This window comes from Ciona intestinalis, unplaced genomic scaffold (genome assembly GCF_000224145.3).
Source record: "Ciona intestinalis unplaced genomic scaffold, KH HT000075.2, whole genome shotgun sequence".
Lineage (NCBI taxonomy): Eukaryota > Metazoa > Chordata > Ascidiacea > Phlebobranchia > Cionidae > Ciona > Ciona intestinalis.
This window is the reverse complement of record NW_004190397.2, coordinates 111,181-128,240: the sequence shown is the minus strand read 5'-3', so window position 1 is coordinate 128,240 and position 17,060 is coordinate 111,181. Positions and strand designations below refer to the sequence as shown.

At 34.1% G+C, this 17,060-nt stretch overlaps 4 protein-coding genes across 6 annotated transcripts; 3 read left to right on the top strand and 1 right to left on the bottom strand.

The window, feature by feature from the left end:
- The first annotated feature begins 172 nt into the window (after positions 1-172).
- Positions 173-1,091, top strand: LOC100187368 (UPF0488 protein C8orf33 homolog). Its single transcript, XM_009862994.3, has one exon. It carries the CDS (start codon positions 265-267, stop codon positions 748-750), a length of 486 nt encoding a protein of 161 aa, XP_009861296.1. The 5' UTR covers positions 173-264; the 3' UTR covers positions 751-1,091.
- On the top strand, positions 1,089-9,801 carry LOC100180215 (kanadaptin). The gene is given in 16 exon segments (XM_026838377.1): positions 1,089-1,714; positions 2,354-2,564; positions 3,180-3,244; positions 3,434-3,573; positions 3,744-3,838; positions 3,841-3,898; positions 4,458-4,655; positions 5,254-5,432; positions 5,876-5,945; positions 6,354-6,543; positions 6,969-7,035; positions 7,303-7,462; positions 8,045-8,281; positions 8,736-8,803; positions 9,265-9,334; positions 9,661-9,801. Coding segments are annotated over 16 exon segments (2,454 nt in total). The 5' UTR covers positions 1,089-1,118; the 3' UTR covers positions 9,711-9,801.
- A 1,655-nt stretch (positions 9,802-11,456) lies between these two features.
- On the top strand, positions 11,457-14,704 carry LOC108950244. Of its 3 annotated transcripts, none has more exons than XM_026838376.1 (5): positions 11,457-11,633; positions 11,896-11,953; positions 12,008-12,045; positions 12,475-12,512; positions 13,966-14,704. In XM_026838376.1, exons 1-5 carry the CDS (start codon positions 11,575-11,577, stop codon positions 13,995-13,997), a joined length of 225 nt encoding a protein of 74 aa, XP_026694177.1. In that variant the 5' UTR covers positions 11,457-11,574; the 3' UTR covers positions 13,998-14,704. The 3 variants fall into 3 exon arrangements, with proteins under 3 accessions (XP_026694177.1, XP_026694176.1, XP_026694175.1); XM_026838375.1 differs by having other exon boundaries at positions 12,475-12,519; XM_026838374.1 differs by lacking the exon at positions 13,966-14,704 and having other exon boundaries at positions 12,475-12,896.
- sepw1 (selenoprotein W, 1) lies at positions 14,521-15,860 on the bottom strand. The gene has a single exon (NM_001190262.1). The coding sequence runs from the start codon at positions 15,815-15,817 to the stop codon at positions 15,551-15,553; it is 267 nt and encodes an 88-aa protein (NP_001177191.1). The 5' UTR covers positions 15,818-15,860; the 3' UTR covers positions 14,521-15,550.
- Between the last annotated feature and the right edge of the window lie 1,200 nt (positions 15,861-17,060).

The following is a 17,060-nucleotide window of genomic DNA, read 5'->3' as shown; positions in this document are numbered from 1 at the left end:
CACGCAATTTTAGCAACGTCGATATATTTAAGCGTTGGCTATTAGCTGTATTTTTGTAAAAATACGATTCGAAACCTTTGGAAAACAATAGACGTTGTATATGCCCAAACAAGTAAACACACGTGCACGCGTGGAATAACGTATTTGGTACGTTTTAGTAATTTGGTGTCTCCTTTAGGTATTTAATACTGTGTATGTATTTATACTAAGTGTATAAAAAGCTATAACGCAGGATTTTTAGGTAGGCAGTCACACTTTAAAGTTATGCCCAAAAGAAGAATCGTTTCGAAAACGTCTCAAAACGCTGCTCCCCCCAAATGCAATATCCCTGTTGCTACAGAAACTGCTTTTGATAATGTAAAGTTCCAAAAAGAGCTAAATTGGTGTGTGGAGCAGTTAAGAATGGGTATGCTGACCAAAAGCCCAAACCAAAAGCAGATCAAAGAGTCCACTGCTATAATAAAAACACTACTGTCCACAAAAGCTCCTTTGGTCAAAAAACGTCAAGTTATGAGGCAAACTTTTGGGGACTACCGCCAAAAAGTGGAACAGGATGATATAAAATGGCAAAAAGATGCAATAAAACTGTCACAAGCTATAAAAATATTAAAAGTTCCATCAGAAAAAGAGACTGGAAATTTTCTTAAAGCTTCGCAAAATCTTAACTGCCAAAAGCATCAGCAACCTATGGATGAAAGTAATTTAGTCGATTTATTTCAATTTAATTTTAAAATAGAAGATGAAATTTGAGTTATTTTCTTGTATTTTAATTATTTTTCGTTATTGAAAATCGCCACTGAATGTGTTGGTACTGCTAAAATTGGTTTATTTTCTGCTTATTTGTGTTTTACCTTCTATTTCAAACTATTAAAAATTCTTGGCACAAGTACCTAACCTGGGGTAAAATTTAAATTGTTATCGTTAAAAAGCAGCCAAGTTATATATAACAAATTATGTGTTTTTTTAACTCATGTTGCCACCTGCTTTTTTAAAGGTTTGACACCTATGTTGTTATATGCTGCTGTTTTAAAAAATACTCTTAAGTTATGACCCATTTAAAACCTACTGTTTAATTTTTTTTCTCCATTTAAGACAGCATTGTGTAGCCTGTGATAAAAATGAGTGAAAATGATGTAAAACCAGAAGCAGGTCCTGATACTGCTAATGGTGGATTTAAAAGCCCAGAGGTTTTTAAAGTACCGACTTTATTAAAAGCTTCCCCTTCTATTGCAAAGCAAAAATCAACAAAACCTACTGAACCGGAAAAAAAAGATGATTCAGCAAAAAAAGACGGAAAATGTGAAAAAGAGGATGAACGAAAAATAATTTCTTTTCGGCCAAAATCGAACGCTTTGCCTTCGCAAGTTTATAAACCACACCAACCTAGCGCAGGGGAATATCTTGTTCGTAAATTAAAGTCAAATCAGAAGGAAAAAGAGGCAGAAAAAGTACATGAAAATAAATCTGAAAAACCTGTAGAAAAAACTGAGAAAAAAAGCGAAAAAAATTCGCAAACTAAACCCAAAAAAACAACTCCAAAACTGGATTACACTGTTCCTAGTTGGAGCTGCATTCCAGACGCCGATTCCTATTCTTTGGAAGTCTTAAAAACTGGTGCAATTATTAATAACAGTGAACTGAAGGGAAAGGAATATTTTGTTTTCGGCCGATTGCCAGAATGTGATTTTATGCTTGAACACCCTTCTATATCAAGGTATTTAAAAATAAAGTTTTTAATAACATTTTTATCTTCATGTGTGTATTTTCATACTGTAATCACAAGGCTTTCCCAGACTGTATCACGTAACAAACTTCATTAAGGGATTACAAATAGTACAATTATATACCGTCTTTGATATTTTACACAAAATGACCCATGTTGATATAGTATAATTATTGTACTTTTTTGTAATTCAAGTCTAAGTTGGAACATCAATAAACTAACTATTCATTAAACTAAAAGTAAAACTGCAAACATATTATATTCAATAAGCTATCAAACTGTCTGTGTAGTTAGCTATGGAAGTGGCATGTTTATAAGTATATTATATATATATAGTAGGGTGGGGGAAGATGGGACACTTTTTCATTTTATTTTCTCGTCCTGTTCGGTAGTTAGCAAAGAACTTTCAAAGAGTTATGAAACCTTATCCTCATGACTCCAATAAACCGCTGTTAATTGTTTAAAACACGATCAGGATGTTTGGATATAATGTGCTAAATGTGTCCCATCTTCCCCCACAGTACTATATATATATTTTTTTAATTCAGGATTTAGGCGTCCAGTGTAAATATTGTTATTACCCTCTATTTTATTCATTTTTAAATTTTATTCAATTTATATATTTTTCAGGCACCATGCAGTCCTACAGTTCGGAAAACCGTCAGAAAATGACAATGTTGAGTTACAGAAAGACGGAAGTGCTGGTTTTTATCTCATAGACCTCGGCAGTACACATGGGACTTTTCTCAACAAAACGAAAATACCGTCACATAAATATTATCGAGTTAAAGTCGGTCATATGATGAAATTTGGCGGCAGCTCAAGAATGCATTTTTTACAGGTTACTTTTTGATAATATTGTATTTGTATATAGTAGGGTGGCGAAAGATGGGACACCTTTAGCACATATTATCCGAATATCCTGATCGTGTTTTAAACAATTAACAACGGTCTATCAGAGTGGCAAGCCTACGATTTTATAGTTTTTTGAATGTTCTTTGTTTACTACCAAATAGTACCAGTATGATAAAAATAGAATGAAAAGGTGTCCCATCTTCCCCCACCATACTATATATATGTAACGAGGATTTTGAAATAAGCCATTTTACTTCGCTTGTTTGAAACTGCCAATATAGAACCTGGTATGCAGCTAGGAGGGGGTTTTGGGGGATCGCGACCTCGCTCTTTTCAACCAAAAAAATAGCCTAATTAAAAAAAAAATTTAAAAAAAATTAAACATTTTTAATTGAACCCCCCTTGTATTTTTTCTGGCTGTGCCACTGCTGGTGAGTGAATCGCTGAATAGAAATGGTGTGATAGTACCAACTCATATTATCACTCAAAAACTGTCATATATTTTATGTTCATATTCTTAGTGGATACTTGACCTTATGTCCCTACTATACATATATATCTGTCATCTTTTAATAAGTATAATTTTCTTTTTTTCAATCAGGGTCCCTCAGAAGATGAAGAAAAAGAAGCAGAAGAAACAGCAACTGAACTACGAGAGAAGAACAGGTAATTTGGTTCTATTTCGGACTAACACTTAAAAATAACGGGCATCACATAAAAAAAACAAAAAAGTTCCAAAAATTAGGAGGTAAAAACAATTAAAATATGAAATTAGTAATATATATATATATATAAATTACTAAAACTAGTATTACACTTTTATTTTATATTTTTTTTGTCTTTTTACCATTTCAGGTTAAAAAAACTGGAATCAGAGAAAAAAGATCTTGCCAAGATGATGTTAGGTGATGATGATAGTGATGAAGAGGACCTTGAAGATGAGGAACATCAAACTAGAAGAGCAGATCAAGACACAGGGATCACATGGGGAATGCGTGAGTAAAATGTCTGAAATTTTTTTAGTTATTAAAATCTTTTCTAGTACTTATTTCCGATCTTAGCTTTAAAAAATTTTTCTGTAAAAAAAAAGTTTTTTTTTAGCAGAAGAGAAATTTTCTGCACTATTTTTTTTATTAAAATTTTTATTTATTTTTTATTCTTTTAGTTGAAGATGCGGTTGAAGAAGAAGAGGAAGAAGAAGAAGAGACATCCAAGGAGCCAGGTCCTCCGATGACCCTTTTTCGATGCTCCAGGAAAAGAAAGATCCTTTTTATGTAAAAGATCCAAATAAAGCTCTCAAAAACTTCTATGAAAAAGAAGGTACATATATATATTATATATATATTATATGTCTATAATATATATGTAGTAAATTTTTTGAGAGTTACACTCTTTAACTCTAGTAAGCACCCTGGGTGTTTGGGTGACGGGCCAACTCTGGCATAAATCCTAGATCCCTTGCCATACAATCTTACCAATTTAGAATTGCCAATTGGTAAGTATGTATATAGCTCTTTGGGTAAAGAAGGGACACCTTTAGCACATAATATCCAAATATCCTGTTCCTGTTTTAAACAATTAAAAATGATCTAAGGGAGTCATGGCCCTCATGGGGGAAACAGTTTTATAATTCTTTGAATGTTATTTTTTACTACCAAATGGGACAAGAAAATAGAATGAAAGATGTCCAGTCTTATATTTTCTGCCTAAAAGGCGTTCTAAACTTAACTCTCACAAAGTATGGAAAATGGTGGATTTAAAAGGCGTTCTAAAATTTACTCTCACCAAGTATGGAACTAAACTTTGACTAGCAGCATTAAGCATTGAACTTGCTACCCTCCTGTCAAAAAAAGCCCTAAAATTTACTATCACTATTCAGGTATCGAACTCAACTTTGACTGTACTGAAAGAAGGCCTGGTCAGTGGACAGCGAGGCTTGAAATGCCCGTCGACACCCCTTCAGGGAAGCCTATATTTGCTGAAGCTTCTGTAACTGGCAAACGCAGAGACGCAATGAATAATTGTGCATTGGAAGCATGTAGGATACTGGATAAGCATGGCATGTTTAGGCAGTCTGGTAAGTTTTGAGGTTATTTTTTATGTGGTTAATGTGTTGTGTATATTATGCCTATGTTTAATATATGTATTAAGTATTTAAATACAATGTGTGTCAGGTTATAATATGGTCATACTGTCATACACCTCATGCTCACTGTCCAGTTGTATTATGAGTTATGACATGGGTATCTTTTTATACATAAAGTAACACATTGTGTATTCATACACCTCATGCTCATTGTCAAGTTATAACATGGGTGCCTTCTTATACACCAGACACACATGGTGTATTCACACACCTCATGCTCACTGTCGAGTTATAACATGAGTATTTTTTTATACACCAGACACACATTGTGTATTCACACACCTCATGCTCACTGTCCAGTTATAACATGGGTGACTTCTCAAGTTATAACATAGAAATCACGATTAAGAAACCTGGGATCTAGGTGCTAACAATTAATAGTATCCTATCTTAAACCACTGTCAGTGACAGTGGCACAGCCAAAGACGGTTTTTGGGTACCTGAACCCCCCTTTTTAAAAAAATTAAAATTAATATTTATAAAAATAATAAAGTTTATAAAAACTGAATAAAAATTGAAATTCACGCAGAGGGGCACCAGCGCAAAGTTAAACAATGGGAAAAAGATGATTTCTATGACAGCGACGAAGATGGTTACCTCGATCGAACGGGAGATCTCGACACTAAGAGGCAGCAGCGGAAACATAGGGTCGGGCAAGGAAAAAAGAAGAAGTCGGGAGGGGATAAGATGGAGACTTACGAGTCCTTGGTTTGTGTTACCTTATGCTCACTGTCGAGGTGTAAAATATGGGTGTCCTACTGTCGTTTTATATGCCAGGTACACATGGTGTATTCATACACCTCATGCTCACTGCCAAGTGTATTATTTAAAGGGTATTGTTTTGTTGTGTACTTTGTACATATGATGTATTTACTATTTATATACCTCATGTTCACTGTTTAGTTATGGTGTATTCCTAGTCAGACGCACATGGTGTATTTATGCACCTCATGCTCACTGTTGGGGTATAACATGAGTTTTTTCTTATACACCAGACACGCATGCTGTATTCATACACCTCATGCTCACTGTCAAGTTATAACATGGGTGTATTCTTATACACCAGATACATATGATGTATTTATACACCTCATGCTCACTGTCAACCTATGCAATTATAGTACATTCATAGACCACAAAACCTTTTCCAGAACGAACAAATAGCCCAGCTGGAAAAAGAAATCTTACAAATCGAAAAACAGCTTGAAAAAGATAAGCAAGGTAAATGTAACCTGTTACATTCTTGAATGAATGTAACTTATTTATCCTTGCATGACGGGGCAAGACAGTTCTTATAAAATGGGTGTTCTGTTTCATACACTTTGTAGCAGCTTACGAGTTACCAAGTATGTTACTTAGTGAGTGATTGATTTGGGGGGATTTTTTGTTTAAGTTTGCCTAATAATTTGGACAGGGCATTTTCGGGGAAGAATTAATTTGGAGTTACCACATTTGTAACTTTGTGACTGATTATTTTTCTGTATGCCGGATATACTACTGGGTTGAACCAATTCCCGTAAAATTCCTTGCCAAAGAACGTTTAGGTTGCCAATGTTAGCAGCGATGAGCTTTGAACGTATAACCACTAAGCCATGACGCCTGACTTTCATACTACACCCCTTTTTACAGCCACCAAGAGCAAAGAAATGGGCGAAGACCCTTTGGAAGCATTTATGCAACAAGTAAAAGCTGGCAAGACACTTGATTCACTAACACGTTCCAAGTTAAAACAGAAACTATTCAACATGAAAAAGGAGTCTGGTAGATTATGTAAATTGGCTGCCATTGCAAGACCTGCGTCTTTACCAGCGCTTAACAAGTAGGTTTAGTTTAAACTGATCAATATGGCTTTGGTATTTTATAGAGCTTGTAGTTTGTTTAAATGTGTTTTTGCCAAATTGTTTTTTTTTAAATATTACTTATTTCGTCCAAAATTAGAACCAAACTCTGAAAAAAATTATGATCCTAAACAGTGGCCCAGCCAGAAAAAAAATAAGGGGGGGGGGTTTAATCGAAAAATGTTCAAAAAAATTGTTTTTTAAAATTTTTTTTAATTATTATTTTTTATTTAATTTTTGGTTTAAAGGGGCGGGGGGGTCGTGACCCCCTAAACTCCCCCCTGGCTGCTCCACTGATCCTAAATAATTTCACAAAACAACCTAATCATACAATTAAATGAATTTGTTACTCATGGTCTTACATTTATTTACTTTATTTCTAAAAAAAAAATTATTGAATTTTCAGTTCTGTCAGTAAATCTATGGCTTTTATTGGGAGAATGAAAGGAAAAAGAAAGGGAAAACTTGTTGTGGTAAGTTTTTTATATATTTTTCCACTTCAAAGCACGAAAATGTACTCTTGGTTAGTGAAAAAAATATTTCTACAAAATTGACAGGACAAAGGCAGTCATTGTATAACGAAATTTTTTCTCATACACCTTGTGTGATGTGCTCGCGTTTTTTTCACTTTGTCAACAAATTAAAAAGCTCCTTTGTATTCGCTCTGTTTTAATTTAAAAATTAGTCTTTTTTTTAATTTTTTATTTTTAATCATTTTCTTATAAAACTTTTTTTTCCAGAATACTGAGCTCCCACCCCCTACCAGGAGGAGAATAGAAGAGAATAACGAAGTGGAAGTGGAGGAGGAGGAGGAAGAGCAGGAGGAGAATGAAAGAAACAAAGAAGAACCGCTTCAGGAGAAAATGGAAGAAACTAAAGCAGTCTCACCTCTCAGACAAGGTATATATGTTATTTATTTTTAGGAAGCCAAGTGATTATGTTTAATTTCTACATACAATTTTTGGATACCTGTATTTAATATTTCTTTTAATAAATTCCGAATATTTAACTTTTGTGGTGTTTCTAATTTATTGTATAGTAGGGTGGGGAAAGTGGGACACCTTTTCGTTCTATTTTCTCGTCCCATTTGGAAGTAAACAAAGAAACATTGAAAGAATTATAAAACCGTATCCTTACGACTCCCATAGACCGTTGTTAATTGTTAAAAACACGATCAGGATATTTGGATATTATGTGCTAAAGGTGTCCCATCTTCCCCCACCTACTATATTACAATAAGTAACATAAGTTTTCTCCTATCTCTTGGAATGCAGTAGCGAAGATCAAATTAATTGAAACAACAAAAAGTAGGGAATATTTTATTGAATATTTTTAACATTATTATTTCATTTCAAAGCCATATATAAATGCCTTTTATTTTGGTTTTATTTCTATAGTTTTTAGTTTAAAGTACAACCCAAAAATCTAAAATAATAAAGTTGTTATAAAATAGCTCCTAATTTAAAACTTCTTTTTTTGCAGATAATACACCTGTTCAAATTGCATCAACAACTAAAACAAAAGATGAAAAGAAAATCGACACCCCAGAAGTCACCCATACAATACCCACTGAAACCCCTAGTCCTGAGCCCCTAATTACAAAAGAAAAATTACCTAAAAGACCTAAAGTTTTACCGGAGTCGGAGAAAAAGTCTAAAATACGTACGTTTGGTCCTACTTTGCCGGAATCGCTTAAAAGGGAACTAATGGGGGAAAATGGTAAGTTATATACTATTGTGGGTGGGGTAAGATGGGATACCGTTAGCAGATAATTTGAATGTTACTTACTTTATCCTCGTGTGGCCGAAAAACGACAGTCGTTATAACACTGGTGCTCATACACCTCGTACCAGCTTACGAATTACCATGTATGTTACTTTGTGGGTGAATAATTTTTTTATTTTTATCTATGGCTGATAATTTGGACAACCCATTAGTGACCACTAGGTTGAAGCAATTGCCTTTAAGTGCCCAAGGACACATACATCCACAATGGGCCCACAAATAATATGCTTTCAACAATTAACAACACTCTTTTAGCGTCATGAGGCTACGGTTATATAATTCTGTAGTAATTCTTTGTTTACTACCAAATGGGGTAATGAAAAAGAGATAAAAAATTGGGGTATAAAAAGAGAATGAATTCTTAAACTTTTTTGCTGGTAAATTTTAGAACCATCACAAAATGCCGATGAAGACGAAAATGAGGGAAAACCTAGAAGACGAAAAAGGAATCGAAAAGTATAAACTAAATTTTACATCTTTTTTTTAACTTTTGTTAAATAAAGCGGTATTGCTCTAATATAATGAACGAATGTAACTTACCTTATCCTCGCGTGGCCGGAAAACGACAGTCTTATAACACGGGTGTTCTGTTTCGTACACCTCGTGCCCGCTTACCAGTTACCATGTATGTTACTTTGTGGGTGATTGTTAAGAACTAAATTATACTCTCTATTTAAAGAGCGACTGACGATGCCATTTAGGGCAGAATATATATCTTTTATTTTGCAATTGTTTTGACTTGGTTTTTGTCTGTTACTTTTTCGTAGTACCAAATCATTCCTATATTTCTTAACAAAAAAATCGTATAACTCTATGAGCACCAGATCAGAGTCAGATTCGCGGAATTTATTACAGTTATTTTAAATTATGTTCTTTAGTGTTACTTTTGAAATTACTAACTGACTTTTTTTGCATAGAAAAACCCAGCACCCCAAACAACAGTCTGTAGTGATGATCCCAATTATGCACACTGGTTGCCTCCACAAGGTATAGTATATTGAATAAATGAATGAATGTAACTTACTTTATCCTAGCGTGGCGGTAAAATGACAGTCGAAATAACACAGGTGGTCTGTTTCATACGCCTTGTGCCAGCTTACAAGTTACCATGTATATTTGTGTGATTGTTTTTATGTATAGCTGATAATTTGGACAACCCATTAGTGACCAATGGGTTGGAGCAATTGCTGTTAAGTGTCTTGCCCAAGGACACATACGCCCACAATGGTAGCAGTGACGAGCCTTGAATCCATAGCATCTCTTTTTTCACCCGAAAAGCAATTTCAACTGAACTGATATGTTTTATTTTGCAGGCCAAACTGGGGACGGTACTACAAGCCTCAATGCTAAGTTTGGCTATTGAAGTTTGCTGTTTTAATGTACAAGCCAGACAGCAAAAAGCATTATTGTTTCGGCTTCAAAAAGTTCTGTTCAATAAAATTGCAATCATGAAAGCATACATTTATTTATCCTCGCGTGACAAGCAACTTAAAAAGTTATAAAACGGTTTTTCTGTTTCAACTTTATGGGTGATGGTTTCTTTCTATAAACACAATTGAAAATCAGTTTTTTATAAACTGGTCACCTTAAAACTTTATGCGTTACGTCAAAGAGTTAGTAATATTATACGATCAGTTGAAAAATTTTGTAAGAAAATACGTTACATAAGCGCCAGTTTTAGTTTGTTAAACTAAATAGATATAATACCGTTTTAAGCAAGTGTTATAAACATTTTCAAACTCACAAGTACAGTTAAAGTCACTAAAACAGAAATATTTTCATTCTCTTCATCGTTTCATTTGGTAATAAACAAAATTATATGTTTTTTAAAAACGTTTTCTTGGCCACAGCTACACATGATTAGAGATACTTCTCGGTGGGGGTAAGATGGGACATGTTTTTTTATTTGGTAGTAAACAAAGAATATTTATTTGATACTATGTGCAAACTTTTTAGCATAAGGTATAGTTCTAAACGTTGTTTATGATTTAAGTTTAATAGTACGAATTACCGAATTAGAAACCCTTTCTAGACCAAGACGTCAGTTTCAGCAGACTTCAAAAAACGCACTGGTTTAGTAGTAATCGGCGTTAACTCAAAAAAGTGTTACCGGGCACCGCTAATAAGCTTTTGGCACATAGGAAATGTATTAGCAGTAAAAAGTAACTGGAAACACGCGAAATTCCAGCGCCTAATCACCGTTGATTGCCTACGCCCCGCTTTTTGTTGATAAGGCTTTTAAAACACTATGCAACTAAGCGCTGCCATTACACCACGAGCCAGCTTAGGTGAAGGCAGTTCTGCATTACTTTTGGATTTAATCTCAAGCTTTAAGTTAAGTATTACTCATTTTAAATGAAATCTAGCTTAGTATTTCTAGTACTTAAGCATTACTACTTGATATGGTACAGTAAATTTATAATTATTACTATTTTTATATTTGTATTACAATGTACCCTATTATTAATTTACAGCTCTCTTTTTAGTCTTATTTTAAAATTTATTTATCTTAGCTTATTATTATCGGAAATAAAGTTTATTACGTCACTTATGTATACGTCATACGCGACGCTACATCGGTTTACACAATTTCTACGTTGGTTACGTCAAAATCGCTACGTCATTTCGTCGTCGCGTTATGTTAGAATGACATCGTGTCATAATAACTTCGCTTACGTCATACTTAGTTACGTCATCGCTAGTTACGTCATCGCTCGTTTACACACGCTTGCGACGTTACAATGCGGTTTCATTTACGCTTGCGCTTCGCAACGTTTTTCATGGGGCCCCATGCGCGCGTTTTTGAGTTCGCGCAAAGCACCTTATTTATATTCTAGTTTATATTTATTTTAATTTGTCTTTACATTATAATTTATCTACTAAAGATGTCTATTTTTATTCATTACATTATTATTTATATCTATTATAAATACCTTTACATTATCATATAGTAATGTGGGGTAAGATGAGACACCTTTAGCACAACATACTATCTAAATATCCGGATCGTGTTTTAAACAATTAACAACGGTCTATCCGAGTCGTTAGGATACGGTTTTATTATTCTTGGAATGTTATTTGTTTATTACCACGTGGGATGAGAAAATAGAATAAAAAGGTGTCCCATCTTCCCCGACCCAATTATTTGCGCTTAAGGCAAGCAAATCCAATACATCACGGTAAGTTAAATCATAATTGGCGTTGTTACGTACACCTGTTTTTAATAGATGACGTCAAAAGATGTGACGTCACGAAGTGGTGAGGGCGCAACAGAAGAACCCACTTCGTAAGTTTTTTTTCGTCAATATATAGTAGGATGGGGGGAAGATGGGACACCTTTTCATACTATTTTCTCGTCCCGCATGGTAGGAAACAAAAAAACATTCAAAGAAATATAAAACCTTATCCTCACGACTCTAATAGACCGTTATTATTTGTTTAAAAAATGGTCAGGGTGTTTGGATATTATGTGCTAAAAGTGTCCCATCTTCCCCCACACCACCATATTTATTTTTGACATAGGTGTTTAAAACGCTCGATATTTTTAGAACATGGTGTGTGACGTCACAGAGTCCAGCGACCGTACACTGCTATACCGGAATGAAGGTAATTATGATGTAATAATGTTAACTGTAACATCTATAGCGATTAAACTTGCAGAAAAGTCAAGAGACAAAGCTGCAAAAGAGAAGCGCAAGGTATAATAATGTATAATTTTTTTATTTTGTTTAAAAAATTGGGATATAGATGTTTTTATTATCTTTTATCGTCTCATTTGATGATAATAAACAACAGTTACAGAAATATAACATCATCCCCGCGACTCTAAAAGGGCCTTAATTCTTTCGTCTCATTTGGTGAGAATAAAAAAAATAGTTACTGAATTATATAACCATATCCTCACGACTCTAAAAAAATCTTCTTTAAAACACGATTAGAAAATATTATTTGTAAACATTATTTATCTTACCCCAATGTACAGCAATTAATATGCCATGAATGAAATTGGAAAATATATATTTTGCTTAAAAGTTTTAAGTATAATTCGAAATTTATGCATCGTTGGAAAAGTAACAGATCATATGTATATTGTATAAAAAGGTAAATATAATATCATTTCTTTGCAGATGGAGAACAAAGATAAGGACGCCGATAAAGGATACTGGTTTGAGGTTTTGAGTATTTTCTACATAGTTGTGTATTGTGTACTGTATGAATGGGTTTTACATGGTATGCACTCTTATAGTGTTGCCAGGTCTATTCTTGGCTGTTACGCTCTTATAGTGTTGCCAGCCATTTTTGCTGAACCTAAAGTTGCCAGCTATTTTTTTAAAGTAACTACTATAGTGCATTTTGCATCTCACTGAAATAAATGCATTGAAACTATGGCAAACTTGCTGGATCAGAGTTTGTTGTTGTACACTCTATTGGGTCTTTCTGCTACAAAAGTCGAATCTTTTAGCGATTCTGTATTGTTTCAATCACTTTTTGGGGGGCGAAATGTTGGTACACAAATACTCTATCAGCGCGTTTTATAATGTATATAAGGGTGGGGTAGATGAGACACCTTAAGCACATAGTATCCAAATATACAGACGTGTTTTAAATTAACAGCAGTCTATGGGAGTCGTGAGCATAAACGGTTTAATAATTCTTTGAATGTTCTTGTTTACTTCCAAATGGGACAAGAAAATACCAAATGAAATGAGAAAATTGAATGAAAATGTGTCCATGCTAACTCCACCCTACTATATACGCTCAAATCCATTTCATTCAATGTTAATTTTAATGTGTTTTTTAGCTATATTAAAAAGCCTAATTGTAACGCTGGCCACGTTACAATTACGCTATACAATGTGCCCTGCGTTCGGCGCGGACGTGCGGTTATGTCGCTGTTTTGATTGAGTTTCAAAACGATCAGGTTGTTGCGTGGACGTCGCCGCCGGTAATGCTACGCAAGAAATTTGGGTCACTGCTACAGTACAGTGATGCTACGCAACACATTTAGGTTACTATCAATGCGGTTCGTAACAGCCTGATGCAGTTTTGTAACGGTCATTGTGTTGCTTAACAGTCGAACGATATTATATTGCGCGAAAATATAACGAGAGCATCGCGGTACCAACATTGCGACTTAACTTTTGATTGAGACATACGGAGCCGTTATTGGCTTCGACTCCTTATGGCTGGAAATTCAATATGGTGTACACTGCAGATGAATATCCTTTCTTTGTAGATATTTCAATGGTTATTTTCGCGTCTAATACGTTTCTGCTTGTCCCATTTTTGTATGATTGCGCTGTTGTGTTTGCATTGTGTGCAGGCTGTTGTATTCTTTTTGTCTTTTTACCATGTTTTAGGCCCATTATTATGTGTATTTGTTTTATTATTTTTTGTAAAGGGTTTCTTTAACCTACGTGGACAGTAACTTCCCGCAAGGGTTTTTGTCTAGGCGGGGTTTCTTTAACCTGCGTGGACAGTAACATCCTGCAAGGGTTTCTCACCTAAGTAGAAACCCACTACCTTTGGCTGGGGGCTTGTCGTGCCGTAGTGGCTTTTCACCAACGCCAGCCACACAAATTCCAAAGGTTTTATTTTAATATCTTTTTATTTTTCAGAAGGCAGCTCAAAAGTGGAATTTTTGCAATGAAACTTTTTGTGATCTTTTTGTGATGTACTGCATATGTAAATAAATTAAACTAAATTGAAGTTTATTTTGATATTATCATTTTGGGAAACAAAGTTTAAACGCATCATTTTGGGAAACAAAGTTTAAACGCAAGTAGGTCGATTTTTGGTTCGCGCGTTGGCAGTAGAGGTGCACTGGCTGCGTCACAAGAAATCACACGGTTTGAATTTGTACTTCTTCCAAATAAAACTTGTTTGTGTGGTGGGGTACTGAAGGACTAAATCGTAGGTTCCTTGGTATGCCTCACTGTAGGACCTTACCCATATAGAATTTAAGTGCATATACAATGTTGGGGTAATGGGCCACTCTGCCCTAAATCCCAGGTCTTATGGCATGCTTCACAGTAGAACTTCACCCGAACAAGCAGGAGTTGGGTAAACCCATGTTATAACCAGTAATTTATATCTGGTGTATGAAAACTAAATTTAGCATTTTAATGTCCTGCCCTAAAACAACAATCCAGAACCTCTCCTAAATGTTGTATAAGACCTTGTTTATTCTCATTAAAAACATATGTTGTTTTACACATCACGTTTTCTCTTTATTGTGGACAATACAAAATCCGTTGCTGGAAAAAAACATAAGTAATAGGTATAGTTAGCAATAGTGAAGCAACATTTGATAAGGAGGTGTAAACTTGGAAGTAGTATGATATACAGTATTTGTGATAAAAATATCTTTAGCCTTTAGGAAAAAAACAAACATTTACAGTTTTAGGGCATGTACCATACAAGTTTTTGGAATCTATATTTCATTTTTTGGAATCTATATTTCATTTTTTGGAATCTATATTTCATTTTTTGGAATCTATATTTCATTTTTTGGAATCTATATTTCATTTTAAGACCATTTCTGAAAAAAAGTATAATTTTTTTTTACTTCAAATTGACAGCACACATATTTACATACTAGTGTTTTTGGAATTAATAGTTGATTTTAAAACCTTCAAACTGCTAGCACACATTTTTTTATCCGTTTTAGGAAAACTGAAAACCCACAGCACCATTCTGTAACAAAACAACAAAAACAGCAAAGTATGTTATGTATGGTAGAGTGCTCAATATTAAATCATGTCACCATTTAGATCTAATACGTCATAAGTTACCAAAACCACAACATTTGTAAAGCATAGATACGAAAAAAAGTTACAGAAACTGAATAGTTTTGACAAAAATGAGGTTTTTTAAACAGTAGGACAAGTGGACTATCATATTCATACACATAAGTACAAATCATCAAAGCTTAGTCACTGAAACAGTTTAAACTAGTCTCGTCATATAGTGCTCATGTGATATGAAATGGAGTCTCACAATTTTCATAAAGGTTAACATCATTAAAATTTTATTATGAAATAAATGACCAAATTTTGTAAAAAAAATAAACAATTATACCCAAAAGAGGCCAAAATCAACTGTGTACATTTTAAAATGATCAAATTTTGTAATAAAATAAGGAATTAGTCCAAGATGAATTTTCCACATTTTTTAATTAAGGGCTATTAATATATAATTTATTTACTGTAAACATTTATCAATGGCGTTACAAATTTTCTTGAGTTTTGCTTCCGAATCGATATAGCCATCTCCGTTTTTCTTAGAATGAACCAGTGTTCCGTTAACCAAGACTTCCAAGTAGCCTGTTACTTCTGGGGTGCCTTCGGAAGAAAATTCGACTTCATTTTGGTCATAGTCTTTGGATAAATCATCTTTTAGTCGTTCGTAGCGTGGGCGATACCCTCATCCACCACAATAAACTACATGTATTTTCACTTTGTTGGGCATTGTAATATTTTGGTTGAATATATGATATAGGAGTCACTTAGTACTGAAAAAAACAAAAAAAAATTTATTTTGATTAAAAAAATAATATTTATATTTGTCTCTTCGTTTATGGTAGCAAAGATTCAGAAATATTTTCAACCAAAAGATATATCGACAAAACAACAGTTGTTAAAACAGCAACTGGCTTACAGTTAAAAACATATTTACATTTAAAAGTGTGGTTGCTACACTGCACTTAACAGACAAACAAGTCATTGTGTTTAATTATTTTCTAGTAAGATTACCACATTAAATCTTATATTTCCTGATCGGGTTTTCAACAATTAACAACACTCTTAAACTGGTCATAGATCACGGTTATATAATTCTGTAAATAATATTGTTTACTAGCAAATTTGACAAAAAAAGAAAATGAAAATATGTCCCATCTTACCCCACCCTTTTACACTTTACATTCTATTTCTGATACAGCAACAAAATTTATTTCTGCCTATTTTGAGCTACATAATTGCAAAAGGCCCTTTCAACACAACGACTACAGTAGGATCGATCTAACCGCTTATATAGCAACACAGCTAAACATGTGTGACTAAAATGCCACCTCAGTGTTTCCAACATTGTAGAAAGTTTTATGTACACAGAGCGCTACAGATATGTGGCGTTTATTGCATTTTAAATTGGAAACACTGTGAGTCAGTACTGTTAGTAAATACCCCGGCATTGAAGCGTCGTTTATCGCACTCAAGGGGCACTTCATGCATATATAGCTACGTGTAACTAAACTAACACAATGCCGTTTCGAATAGAATAGTAGGTCGGTACTCGTCGCTAAGGTGCCTAAATCTGTATTCTTAACCGCGTTATTCTAAAGCTAAACTGAAAAAAATAGCTATTATTTTAGTTTTTCGATTGTTGTGAATAAGCCAATCGCACAAAAACTTGCAACAAAACGCCGTTCTCACAGCGCTTGCAATAACAGAATTACTGTGAACGGAAATCGTTATTAATTCCTTCCGGTGTCGCATTTAAGCGGTTTAACCCTTTGGGGACGAGATATATTTTAACAAATTTTCATTTTTGACCGACTGTCACATATTGCTCTCTAGCGACACAGGTGTTTGTGCTGGCGAAATAAGATCAATTAGACTTTTGTTCTTTGGAAAAATTGCTACAAGATTGTATTTTGATTTTTTTGATGACGTCATCAAATTTTGAATGACGTCATCAGAAATCTTGTATTTAT

Excerpts from the sequence above, each read along its gene's own strand:
- LOC100187368 (XM_009862994.3), top strand. The coding sequence starts at position 265 with ATGCCCAAAAGAAGAATCGTTTCGAAAACGTCTCAAAACGCTGCTCCC.
- LOC108950244 (XM_026838374.1), top strand. The coding sequence starts at position 11,899 with ATGGTGTGTGACGTCACAGAGTCCAGCGACCGTACACTGCTATACCGG. Across the intron at positions 11,954-12,007 it reads ACTGCTATACCGGAATGAAG|AAAAGTCAAGAGACAAAGCT; the intron begins GTAATTATGATG and ends TTAAACTTGCAG. Across the intron at positions 12,046-12,474 it reads CTGCAAAAGAGAAGCGCAAG|ATGGAGAACAAAGATAAGGA; the intron begins GTATAATAATGT and ends ATTTCTTTGCAG.